The 12554-nt window shown below is 45.9% G+C and overlaps 1 protein-coding gene across 1 annotated transcript; it reads right to left on the reverse strand.

Annotated features, from left to right (window-relative positions):
- Window positions 1-418: 418 nt before the first annotated feature.
- LOC139047988 (endothelin-converting enzyme 1-like) lies at window positions 419-12234 on the reverse strand. Its single transcript, XM_070522226.1, has 2 exons — window positions 12131-12234; window positions 419-2515 (listed from the first exon to the last, which is right to left on the reverse strand). The coding sequence occupies exons 1-2, from the start codon at window positions 12164-12166 to the stop codon at window positions 506-508; spliced, it is 2046 nt and encodes a 681-aa protein (XP_070378327.1). The 5' UTR covers window positions 12167-12234; the 3' UTR covers window positions 419-505.
- Window positions 12235-12554: the final 320 nt, after the last annotated feature.

The following is a 12554-nucleotide window of genomic DNA, read 5'->3' on the forward strand; positions in this document are numbered from 1 at the left end:
ATCATCAATCAAAAGCTGCCAACGAGATGAGTCATGATCATCTGGGCGCCAGCTCATCAAGGCATTCCTGGCAACGAGGTCGCCGAACAACGTGGCTCGAGATCTGACCCAGCGAGCCAACGCCGAGGAATACTGCACCCCGCATGGATATCATTTAATATAAAATGTCGCGGCGTTTGATGCAATATATGCGAAATTAGAAGCGAGAAGTTAATCTTGAGCAACTTCGCCCGTTTCGGGTCTGTTCATGTTTATAGGAATTCCGGACCAAAAACAACAAGTTCCGCAGAATTGGAGGGAGCATTCGCCTAGTTTCTTCATTAAAAAGGCTCGCTTCAGTGGTAGTATTAGGTCGCCGCACTAAATTAAGCTCCTGAAAGACAACTGTCGACGAAAGAAAGCGTGCGAAGAAATCGCAAACAAGACTAGCAAATGATTTCACTGATGGTGGTAAATATGCAGTGTACAGTCGAAAATCGCGCGCCTTCTTGTTCGGTTCGGGACATCATGGGTTCATATTGGAACCCTTATTGCAGTGAAACGCCGACACGAAGCTCGTGGTCCCTCGAAGAGCCCCGTTGCAGTCGAAGGAAATCCGCACCCTGCTCTGACTGTGACAGTAGCTGATGAAGAACATCATTTCCGGAGCGAATGGATGGTCGTTCGCTAGCTGCACCTTGTGCGCCTGGAAAGCGCGAAATGCCGGAAGGAAGCCCGGCGCTGTGCGCTCAGGGAGTTGATCTGTAGGCCCGGACATGGAGGCGGCTTTGGGCGGTGTTGGCATGCTGTCGTTTGCCGTGACCTCCTCCAGAGTGACTGCCGAGTCCGCTGCTTCTATTTCAAGTCCTCCCGCCAGCAACGCTGAAGAGAAGGCGGCTCCGAGACCTCCGTAGTTTGCGGCAACGTCACCGTCGCGATAGAAGAACGGCTCGCGTGCGAGCAACATCGACACCGTGGCTTCGTTGAGAAGCGAATCGTAATAGATGGGTTCCTTCGAGAACGAGTGAGGCAGCCTCTTGTCTTCGAAGTAGGCGTCGCTTCCGATGAGCTTCGCGTTGGCTCGACGCTCAGTGATCCAGTGGTCTAGCGACGTCGCCTTGCTCGTGTAGTGCGAGGCATAGATGCGCTGAAGTTTCTCCCGGGAGCGGTACTCGGGCTTCGGCCACAAGTTGATGTTCATACTTCGCAGCTTCTGTCCGACGTTCATGCCGGCGAGCGAGCCCGACTTCTCGAACAGGGCGGTGGTCTCTTCGCGAACGTTGTGGAAAATTTCGTCGACCTGCTGCCTGACTTGCTGGGGAAAGTTGAGGGCGACGTGCTTGGAGAAGAGCAGGATCTTGAAGGAACTCTCCATCTGAGTCTCGCAGAATAGCGGTCTGATCAGGTCGGCCAGTTCTTTGGTGCCGTACTTTTGGACGAAAAAGCGGGCGTCCGCGATCGGTGCGTAGATCTGGAGCAGCCACCAGCCCATGTGACTGCGGAGAAGTGCGGAGTCATGGTTGGCCGTGATGTAGCGCACGGCTTCGCTGGTGCCTCTTTTCTGGACGATGGCCGCATCACCTGGCCCGAAGGCTTTTACAGGTCGAAAATACTCGTTCATTAGGTGAATAAAGTGATCGGGAGGCTGACCAAAGGCCTTCGCCAGCGACTCGAACGTGTGGAACTCGGGGCCGGCGTTTTCGTGAACGGCCTCCAGTATGAACGTCACGTTTCGCGTGAGGTTGAACGTCAAGTAAGAGTCGATGGTCTGCGATGCGTTTTCCCCGTAGTCCTCGTCGAAGTAGAGGAGGTACTGGCCGATGTACTGGCGTATCTCGGCTTCGCTTCCCATCGACCTGTACTGGCTGCCCCAGAACTTTGCGTACACGCTCGGACCGATGTAGACCGCACGTCTGCTTTTGAGCGCGTCTTCCGGAAGGAGCCTGACGTCAAACCACAAGGGGATGTTCCAATGAACGCAGAGGCTGAAATGGACGTTGAATGGGTCAGCGTTTCCTGTGGGCACTTCGGGCCATGGAATGTTGAGGATTCGCAGCAGCATCTTGAACATGGCGCGAGTCTCGTGCGCGTTCTCGGTGGACCGGCTTTCGCAGGACCTGAAGGACGACGCCAATATGCTCTCCGGCGGCGAGGCGTAGTGCGGACCGGTAATCTGTTTCGCCGACGAGCGCATCCAGAGGTACTTGACGTCCCACCTATATTTCCAGTGCTCAGTCGCGTCGCTGTGTGGGTCCGGCAGCCAGCGTGACGTCACGAACGCCTTGAAGTCCTGGCACGGATCCGCGCTAGTGTTGAGCATTTCGACGAGCAGCCCTCCGGACGTGAAGCAGTCATGGCAGTCGAGGCTTCCGAGGTACTCCTGTCGACTGGACTTGCCGAGCGCAACAGCGAAGAGGTAGGAGACCAGGAGTCCCGCGACCAGCGCGCATCCGGTCCCGAAACAGAGAAAGCTGCACGCCCAGCAGTTCCGGTTGCCGAGACACTTCCTGTCCATGTCGCTGTCCCGCGGCGTACACTGTGAGAAAAGAGAAAGGGCATGGATCAACACAGAAAAGAGAGAAGGCGGCGAAAAGGGGTGGGCCTTTGTCATGCTGGCACACATTTGGGGTAAAAAGGGTTGAGTAAACCTCAAAAATGTAGAAAAGGGCGAGCAACGGTGGAATAATGCCCTATCATAAGCATCGGCTGTTCGATATGTCACATTCTGCCATGTGTCACTGACAGCGACACCACGATAACATGGGCGAGGAGACGTGTTTGTGGTCGCCGCGTACCCTTCCTTAGATGTCCGTACCATAAATTGCTCATTTGGCGCCTAACGAGACACAACAGAGTGATATTTCGTTAAGGGTGCCTTGTATAAATGGAAAACCAAAACAAATATATGCTGGCAATGTACATTACTTTTGAAATTTAACTTTGAAACACCCGCGTCGTTACCTAACTGTGACGTCATGGATGTTAGTGCCGTTCCGCGTATTTGGTGCACCTTTGTGATGGAGTGAAATTTGTCGAACGTTGCTAAATTCGGTCTTTTGTTCACCTAAAATGCAATTTATATCATTTTTACCCATAAAGAATTACTTAGGCCCAACAAGCAGGAGCCGTACATATTCACGTCTAGAAGGCGAGCTGGTGTCGGAACATCATATGGCGATGCCAGCCGCGTTTGGTTCTTTAGCCTTACCTAGCTCCGAATGGTATTACCATTACTTTCGAGCTTCATCCAGTTTGCGGTTTGTCTCTACGTTTGTCCACACCCAAAATCCTTCCGGCCCACTTGTGTCCCTGGGTCTCCAATGTCTAATGGGATGAGAATTGGGCTGCTGTTCAGAAGGAACCGCGTTTCTACCCACTTCCCGACCTTTTGGGTATGTCCCTCTTTCCGTTGAACCTCTTTGATGCCAACTTGAGTCAAAGTACATTTCTGACTGTATGCGTGGAGCTCGTCAATAAACTTCTGTGATGCCAGCTTTGGTCACGGGGTATGTACCAGGGGTATGTTCCACCGTTTCTAGTAATCATGTTATAAAACTTATCATGAACAGTTACCCACCCACGATAAGATTGATGTCTAATGTCACTAAACTCACAAATCGTGCCTAAAGGTGTACGTGTGGCCACTTATAATGCAATTGGTATTCTTAAGGTATTTCACGTGCTTTCCGAGGGTTAACTGTCTAAGTCCCTAACTTTCTCGCGCCAAACTGAAGCACTGTGCAGCCCATGGCTCTAAGCGCCACTCTTTAAGGATCCTCTTTCACACCGACATGAGTCACTGATGATTCAAAATCAGTACGTTCCATTAGGTATGCCCCACTTTTCAACGAACCTCTTTGATGCCAACTTGTGCCATTAGGTGGCTGCCCCTCTTCAGTGCACGTTTCTTACGCCTTCTTGAGCCACTGTTTATGCACCACTGGGAATTTTCCGCTTTCATTGGCCCTCTCTGACAGCTCACAATGGCACTATGGCAATGGCAGAAGAAGTATTTACAATTTCTACATGGCTTGGACGGACTCGCTGAAGTCATTGATCGAGTGTTAGCTAAAAAGGCGAACGATTTCGAATAACCATATTTACATTACCTAAGCGCAATACGAGAGCCTACGCTAACAATCACATTATTCTGCCTTCTTGTAAACATTTTCATGGGAAGAGATCACTGAAATTTAATTGGACCATAATTTTAAAATTCTACGCTGAATAATGTTAAAGATGATCGCTTTTTACCAGCAATGACGACAAAACCAAAATTATGGTGCTTTAGGTGCCAAAATCACTTTCTGGTTATGAGGTACGCCGTGTTGGAAGACTGCGGAAATTTTCACCACCTGAGGTTCTTGAACTTGCACCTAAACCTAAATACATGGGCGCTTTCGGCTCCAATGAAATGTTGCCGTTGTGGTCGGGATTCGATCCCGCGACCTCGTGCTCAGCAGCCCAGCACCATAGCCACTGAGCAAACCAGCAATGACGAAGTTCTCATTCGATATTTGAATAAGTAATATTTCGACTACGAATAATGAGCTTGTGGTGCAGTTATTGGCATCTTTATGAGTTTCGGTATGCACCGTATTTCTTGTTGCTGCAAATAAAAAGTACGCGTTTCGCTGAATGGATCCACCATTAGCCGCGAAAGTTGTAGGGTGCAAGAATAATTTGTGTAAGTTTAGTGAATTCCCTGGCGGATATAAACGAATGGATAATAAAAGATGAAATGAATCGGCAATAAATCTATATAAGTTAAAGTTGTCTGAATGTATATTCAGACAACCGTCACACGCGCGGACTTCGCGGCATCGTCACTGAATGACGCTGCGTGTTCAGTCGGAAGCGCAAGGTTATCAATACGCACACACCCACGTCTCAAACGTAAAACGTCTCTGCGGCGGCATTACAGTGGATCACCGCATTGCGTCAGTGCTAATCGCATTACCGTCAACATTCATCGTGAGATTAGTGCTGCCGGACCTCCTGGTATTGTGCCTTTGAGAAGCAGCTTAACTTTAGCCTGGTCTCTACTCCAATTCCACCCATTGAAACATTGTAATATGCAAAAATGCTTTTTCTGAGGTAACGTCCAGACCATTATTATTATTATTATTATTATTATTATTATTATTATTATTATTATTATTATTATTATTATTATTATTATTATTATTATTATTATTAGTTGAAATTCAGAAAGAAAGTTATGTTGGAATCACTGTGGGTAGCGGAATATTGACTTAGGACATCATCGTTTTTACATAAGTAAGAAGTTTACGAATACCTAACTTTGCACGGAAAACAAATATTGTATAGTCGGAGACAACTTTAGAAAGAAGGGGAGGCCCCGCCCAGATGACCGAAGCGGTGAAGTCACGGGCCGTCCGGCGCATGACGTCGGTCCAGAGTCCATTGGTGATGCTCGTGTGCATCCGCCTCGGAGGAGTAAACGCCCCCTTTTTTTCTAAATTTGTATCCGACTATAGTTCTATAAACTCTATAAGGTAAATAAATTTAAAGCACGCACATTCGATGTACTAGTTAATGTTATGTGATTCTTTCACCACGTTTAGAAGGGTCTTGCAAACGTCCACTCATATTATATTGGTGTTATTAAGAGCCATGTGTCATAAATCAAATGTCTCTGCTTTAGATGTACCGCTAGATTCAATTTACAGAGTTGTTATATCAGCATTCATCGCTGAGTTCGAGATTCAAACTTGACAGTACCATTTTCTGAAAGCTTGCCATATCAAACAAATTTTTATTAAAATATTGCGGCCTAAATAAAAAAAATCTGCTTGCAACAATCACTACAGCCTACAACTCTTTTTCGTTTACACGCAAGAAATCTCGTTAAATTTGTTGGATTGCTTAGCGAGAAAAACGATTTCTTGTTTCCCATGTCCTTACATAGAAGCCCCGGGGCGAGAGCTTCGTCATAAACTGCACGTGGAGATTGTACCCGTGGACGTTCTGTGACGAAGAACAAAGCGGTCGCAAATGATTAAGATACGTGGGGACGCCACCTTAACATTTGGGTGGCTACTCCGAGCGGCGTTGTTGTTTATGACCTGTCTTGCCAAAAACTTATTGTGCATCCACAAGGAAGGCTTGCAATGTTATTCGAATGGTACCAGCTACTGAACATAGCTAGCACAGATAACTTTTTCTCGCACAATGTCCAACAATGTCCAACAATGTCCAACAATTGTGGACACGGGGACAGTAGCCTTGACAAAGCGCTGAACTGCTTTCCGTTTGCTATGCAGGCCCTGCTTGCGTTCCTCATGCCCTGGCTATCGGCCCCGTCATGTGACCTGATATGCCAGCTTCCGTCACCCGTAACCATGGATCATCGCTACGCCTGCGCGATTGACGAGGTGCCTTCATCGCATCTTGCTTTCGCTCCTTTCGTCGACTCATTCTGCCCGGTACAACTCGACCTTAAAGCAACCTTCGGATCGACAGCAACACCATCCTCGGCCCAGTACTTAAGAACCCGGCCCTGCAACAACTGCTTCAGTGGACACGGGGACAGTAGCCTTGACAAAGCGCTGAACTGCTTTCCGTTTGCTATGCAGGTGCGTACAAACCGTCCCTTGTATGCTAAAAAGAGCAATAACGTCTGCTTATTACTGTTCCCGTGTCCACAAGTGTTGAGCGAAATTTGTTGTGAATGTTTCTCTATGACCCTTTTGTTGTTGCGCGCGGGTGATGTTGAGAGCAACCCTGGGCCCAAAACCACCCGCTCGGAAGCCTTTTTAGACATTGAATCTTTACCTACGGACCCCGCTGAACAGATGAAAGTTATTTTTCACTTGCTAAGGGACGTACACACCCGATCGCTGCATAGTTCTAAAACACAAACGGAATTGGCAGCTGACGTTAAAGCTATTAAAACCGGACAGAAATCAATTGAAACCATAATCACAGCGATTCAAAACCGTTTAGATGAGCTAGAGGAAAATTATAAAAGGTTAGATGAACTCAGCCAGGATATTGCCGCCATTCACACTCAAACAGACGAACTTTCTGCACTGGCCACCACTTTGCAATCACGGCAGGATGATCTTGACGACCGGTCACGGCGTAACAATTTAATTTTCTATGGCATCCCCGATTCCGATGAAACCTGGCAGGCGGCTGAGGAAAAACTGACTTCTATCCTTAGTGCGTGCCTAACTGACCCCCTCTCCCCTCACGAAATTGAACGCGCACACCGTTTAGGAAGATTCGCACCTAACAAGTGTCGCCCTATCATTGCAAAATTTTTGAACTTCAAAACTAAAGACCTAATACTCGCCAAACGCAACAGCCTGAAGGAAAGTAACGTCACCATTAGTGAAGATTACTCGGTCGCAACACGTCTAGCACGAAAAAAGTTGCTCGACTTTGCGAAAATCCAACCTGGATCCCCAAACCATAAGTTGCGCCACAACAAGTTAATCATGAACAAGAAATCTTACATGTACGACCCTATCACTGCCACTGTCATTTCCACTGATACGAAAAGCGCACACGCCAGCTCGCCCTCTGCTACTATCTCTACTAATACTTCCTAGGGACGAGTGAGGGGTAGTGGCCAGACATCTTCGGCTTCAGTATCGCTTCTTTTTACTAATATCAGAAGCGTCCTTAACAAGTACAGCTCACTCACATCAGCAATCGATACATGTTCTGCTAAAATAATCGCGCTAACCGAAACATGGCTCACTGCGCATGTCTGCGACGCGGATATATTCGTCAATGCTCACCGCTTCTCATTCTATCGCTGTGATCGTAGCACGCAGAGAGGCGGCGGTGTGCTTCTCGCAATTTCCAATGATATACCATCATCATGTATACACGTGCAGACTGAACTAGAATTAGTATGGTCAGCAATAACACTTAATCATCAAACAGTTGTAATAGGGGTATGCTACCGTCCACCTTCGTCGTCACCAAGCTTTAGTAACGAACTTTATGACGCTGTTAACACCGTTGCAACACGGTTTCCTTCATCACCGCTGTTCCTACTTGGGGATTTTAATCTACCAAACATCACATGGAATACCGACCCCCCTTTAATATCCCCACTCACACCTCAAGCTCGCGACTTTTTAGATGTGTGTTCAGTATTCTCACTCGTGCAGATCTGCGTTCAGGCAACTAGAATAACAGCTTCCACGGCGAATACACTAGATTTAGTCTTTACTAATCAACCCGATATAGTATCGCCTGTAACGTACCTACCAGGAATTAGCGACCACTTACTTCTACAGTTCGATAATAAACTAGACCGTCCGAAAACTAAAAAGAAGAAAAAAATCATACGAGACTACTACAGAGCAAATTATCAGGCCATAAATAATGCACTATCTTCGTTTATTGGCGTTTTCCTTAATGGCTTTGAACAGCGTAGTGTACAAACTAATTGGAACATGTTCACATCTATGGTCAACCATCTCACTGAACAGTACATTCCTCAACGCACCATTACAACTCACACAAACTCTCCCTGGTACAATAATTACATTAAGCGTTTATCAAATAAAAAGAAGCGTCTCTACCGCATTGCAAAGCTTTCACCCACAATTGATCGATGGGCATCGTATACTGCGGCGTCGAACACATATGTGCAAGCGCTCAAAAACGCCAAAAAGCACTTCGAATCGCAGGTTCTCCCTTCAATGCTTACTACTAATGTTAAAAAATTTTGGCGTGCAATTATTCCTTCGACTGACAACAGCCTTGCCTTAACAGACTCTTCCGGTGTTCCAATTCCCGCCGACCTTTCTGCCACCATACTAAACCATACATTTTCAGAAAATTTTACAGCCACTTCCAGCACACATATGCCAAGTATACAGCACCGTAACTATGTAACCATGCCCTCCATAATTGTTGCTCCATCCGGTGTCGTTAAGCTTATTGATGGACTAAGCATTCATTCTGCTCCCGGATACGACTGTATTAACTCGAAATTCTTAAAAAACACTTCATATTATTCTTCCATCATACTATCCAAACTTTTCCAGCAATCCCTTGACCTTTGTACACTACCTAATGAGTGGAAAATAGGCAAAGTGATTCCAGTGCATAAATCCGGCAGCAAAGCATCCCCTAATAATTATCGTCCCATTTCTCTCACCAGTACATGCTGTAAAATGCTCGAACATATTATTTTTACTAACCTGGTTAATTTCCTTGAATTGAACTCATTTTTTACGTCAGCACAGCACGGTTTTCGGAAATCTTACTCCTGTGAAACCCAATTAATATCATTTACACATGCACTACACCATATTCTTGACAAATCATCACTAGCTGATTGTATATTTTTGGATTTTTCAAAAGCATTCGACAAGGTGTGTCACAAACTATTACTTCATAAACTAAAAGCACTTAACATAGACGGTAACCTTATGAAATGGATTGAATGTTTTCTGCTTAACCGCTCGCAATTTGTTTGTGCTAACGACATTAACTCCGATTTTACAGAGGTCCGTTCAGGTGTTCCACAGGGTTCCGTCCTTGGACCCCTACTGTTCCTAATTTACATTAATGATCTTCCCTCGCTTATCAACTCCCATATCCATCTATTCGCTGATGATTGCGTCATCTTCAGAGAAATTACCAATGCTAACGATATTGAATTACTTCAGTCAGACCTTACCACGATAGGAAACTGGTGCAATGAATGGTTAATGGAGCTCAATATTAACAAATGCAAAGTCATGCGTGTTTCTCGGAAATCATCTACAATACCATCATACTACTTTAACAACATGTCGTTGGAATCAGTTTCTACATATAAATATCTTGGTGTTTACATCACTTCTAACCTAAACTGGTCTCTTCATACTGAAAACATAATCAAAAACGCTAATCGCATGCTTGGCTACCTACGTCGCAACTTTTTCAACGTACCTACTAATTTGAAACTTTTGTTATATAAAACATTAATACGACCCAAACTCGAATACGCGACTCCGGTATGGGACCCTGCTCATGAAAACCTAATCACTGACCTCGAGATGGTTCAAAATAACTCTGTACGTTTTATTCTTGCTAACTACAACCGCACAGCGAGTATAACTAACATGAAATCTAATCTTTGCCTCCCATCGCTGGCATCTCGCAGAAAAGTGTCTCGTATTGCCCTCTTCCACAAGTTGTACCATCACCATACTCTACGAGATCACCTCATCCCCCATCCAATTTATGTATCGCGTCGCATTGATCATCAGTACAAAGTGGGTATTTTGTCATGTAATACTAAAAGTTTTTCACAATCATTCCTGCCGCGAACCTCGCGTGACTGGAACCATCTTCCCGTCGAAGTTGTAGGCCTTATTAATTATGAACAGTTCCGTGAAGCCTTAGCTAATATTGTATATACAGGTACCATTTAAACGCTCATGTAACCAACTGTCTTTGTCCTTTTTATGTATTTACCACTCCCTCTCTGTAATGCCCTTGGCCCTGAGGGGTATAATAAATGAAATGAAATGAAATGAAATTATATATAAAAGATTTTGAAAGCTGTGACGCCACACTCACGTTACGAAGCAAAGGCTTGGGCGCAAGTGAAAAAATAAAGCTAGGATCTCCATTTCTTTCCCCAGTTCTCCGCTGTTGCCGCCAAAATAATTGCCAAACAACTTTTAAATAATATTTTTTACGATATTACTTTGCTTAGTGTTGCCCAATACCGTCCTTTTCGGCAACGACCCTCCTAGGTAGAGTGTTTGTCAAACGAAATAAAACAGCTGCTTCAGCTGCTCTTGTGACATAAGCTAGTTCTTAATACAAAGAGCGCTCGTCTCCCCATTTTTCGTAGATAGCGATATCAGGAATGCCTCCGCGGCGTCATAGGGCAGAAAGGGCTCGGCAACAATCGCGCTCCCAGTGGCTTCGCTTCTTTCTGTACATTATGTGTTTCAAATGTGGTAAAGAGAGGTCACTTCGCATTCTCTTGAATTGCGAAGGTGGTGCTCAAAGTAATTCGTGGTTTCAAGTGCGGAGGCTTTCCCAATTTGGCATGTAGTCTTAGAAGCGCAGCGTACAGAAGCAGTGTCACCTTCCGGAGCTGTGCTAGGTAATATTGAAGACAAGGTCTTCTAAGCCGATTTCACGTGGTGCTGGCGCATCTGGGATATGGTAACCTTGTAACCATTTCCAGATGAAAAACGGCCCTTTTGCGCACCCAGAACATCGTAGCGTGTCAGAACAAATAGGAAAACGTAATTAGCGAATACAGTTGCGCTAGTCGGGGTTTATTGTAGACCTGAGACATTAACTAGCGCGAGAAAAACACCGGACGACAGGACGAAAGCGCACTGCCTGTGTGGTTCTTGCTGTTGTCCGATGTTCCTTTCGCTTTAGGTAAAGATCTCTGAAATATGAAAATCTAGGTGTCAACGCGACAGCAACAAAAAAGGAAGACTTAGTCGCAATGTAGGTAAAAGAAAATACGGCGCAGGTGTAATTAGCGCCAATATAGTCGAAATTCACCGCATGGCATATTGCTCCTCTAAAGGGTGCACCGCCGTAGACAGAGTCATGCTGAGGCAAAGCCGCCATACGACATATTTTTATGAATTAGAGCGATCTCGTTTGGGCTAAGTTGGGTTCGCGCGAAGCAATCATATCTGGAAAGCAGCCTCGCCGGTGACTTCATGAAGCGAGAATTAGTCGTAGAGTAGATAAAATTAACAGAACGGGCTTAATTTGCTCCAATACAGTCGAAATTTAAGCACATTGCACCATAGACTACTTTATCTCCCAAACTGGCTTACCTGGCGGTCTCTTGGCAAGATAAATTTAGGATCGACCAAGCGCCCACACTAAGCAGGAAAGGTCGACGTCATTGCGAGTAAAATGAATAAGGTACGAAGTGAGCAAATCATGAACATTGAAAAAGAAACATCAGGAGACAGAATAGCGAGATATCGTCAACCCGAATCAATTATCGAAGCGTTTGAGCCGGCGCGTGCCTACATTAGGCCCGGGTCTATTACGATCAGGTGACCGCGCCTGGCCCGACGCTCCCAATTTCGCCTCTTCGTCAAGAAACCTCAGCGAGAAGCTAAGGGACTCCAGCTTCCCTTGTTCACTGTCCAACATGCATGCACGCTGTCCTCGTACTTACTGGCATCGCCGATATCCGGTGGTGCTCGGGTCTCATCGCGGCAGCCGGTTTGCTTTGATTCGCTTTACTTTCCTCTGAGACTGGCTCACACCCACTATGGGGTATTGGCCAAGAATGGGGTGATTTAAGAAAGAGATCGTCAGAGTCTCAAAAGATCTACCATTGAGAAATTTTGAATAAATAAAGAAATGAATTGCGAAAAAATAATTTAGAATGGAAGGAGGAACTCGTCCTGATTCAATTATATACCCCATGACAGCTGCACTAACATCCCCATGATAATATTCTCGTTCCTGGTCGTGCTTCCTAGGGAAATGGAGCAACCCACCTTGGGGGATCGGCCGTGAATCGCGCGGTGGAGGTACAGTTAGCATTTTTTTAAATAGGTTAGGTTGAAGTGGGGGGGGGGAAGCATGTGCTCGCT

The sequence above is a fragment of the Dermacentor albipictus genome, chromosome 7 (assembly GCF_038994185.2).
Source record: "Dermacentor albipictus isolate Rhodes 1998 colony chromosome 7, USDA_Dalb.pri_finalv2, whole genome shotgun sequence".
NCBI classification, from domain to species: Eukaryota; Metazoa; Arthropoda; class Arachnida; order Ixodida; family Ixodidae; genus Dermacentor; species Dermacentor albipictus.

Excerpts from the sequence above, each read along its gene's own strand:
- LOC139047988 (XM_070522226.1), bottom strand. The coding sequence starts at position 12,166 with ATGAGACCCGAGCACCACCGGATATCGGCGATGCCA. Across the intron at positions 2,516-12,130 it reads ACCGGATATCGGCGATGCCA|TGTACGCCGCGGGACAGCGA; the intron begins GTAAGTACGAGG and ends CTTTTCTCACAG.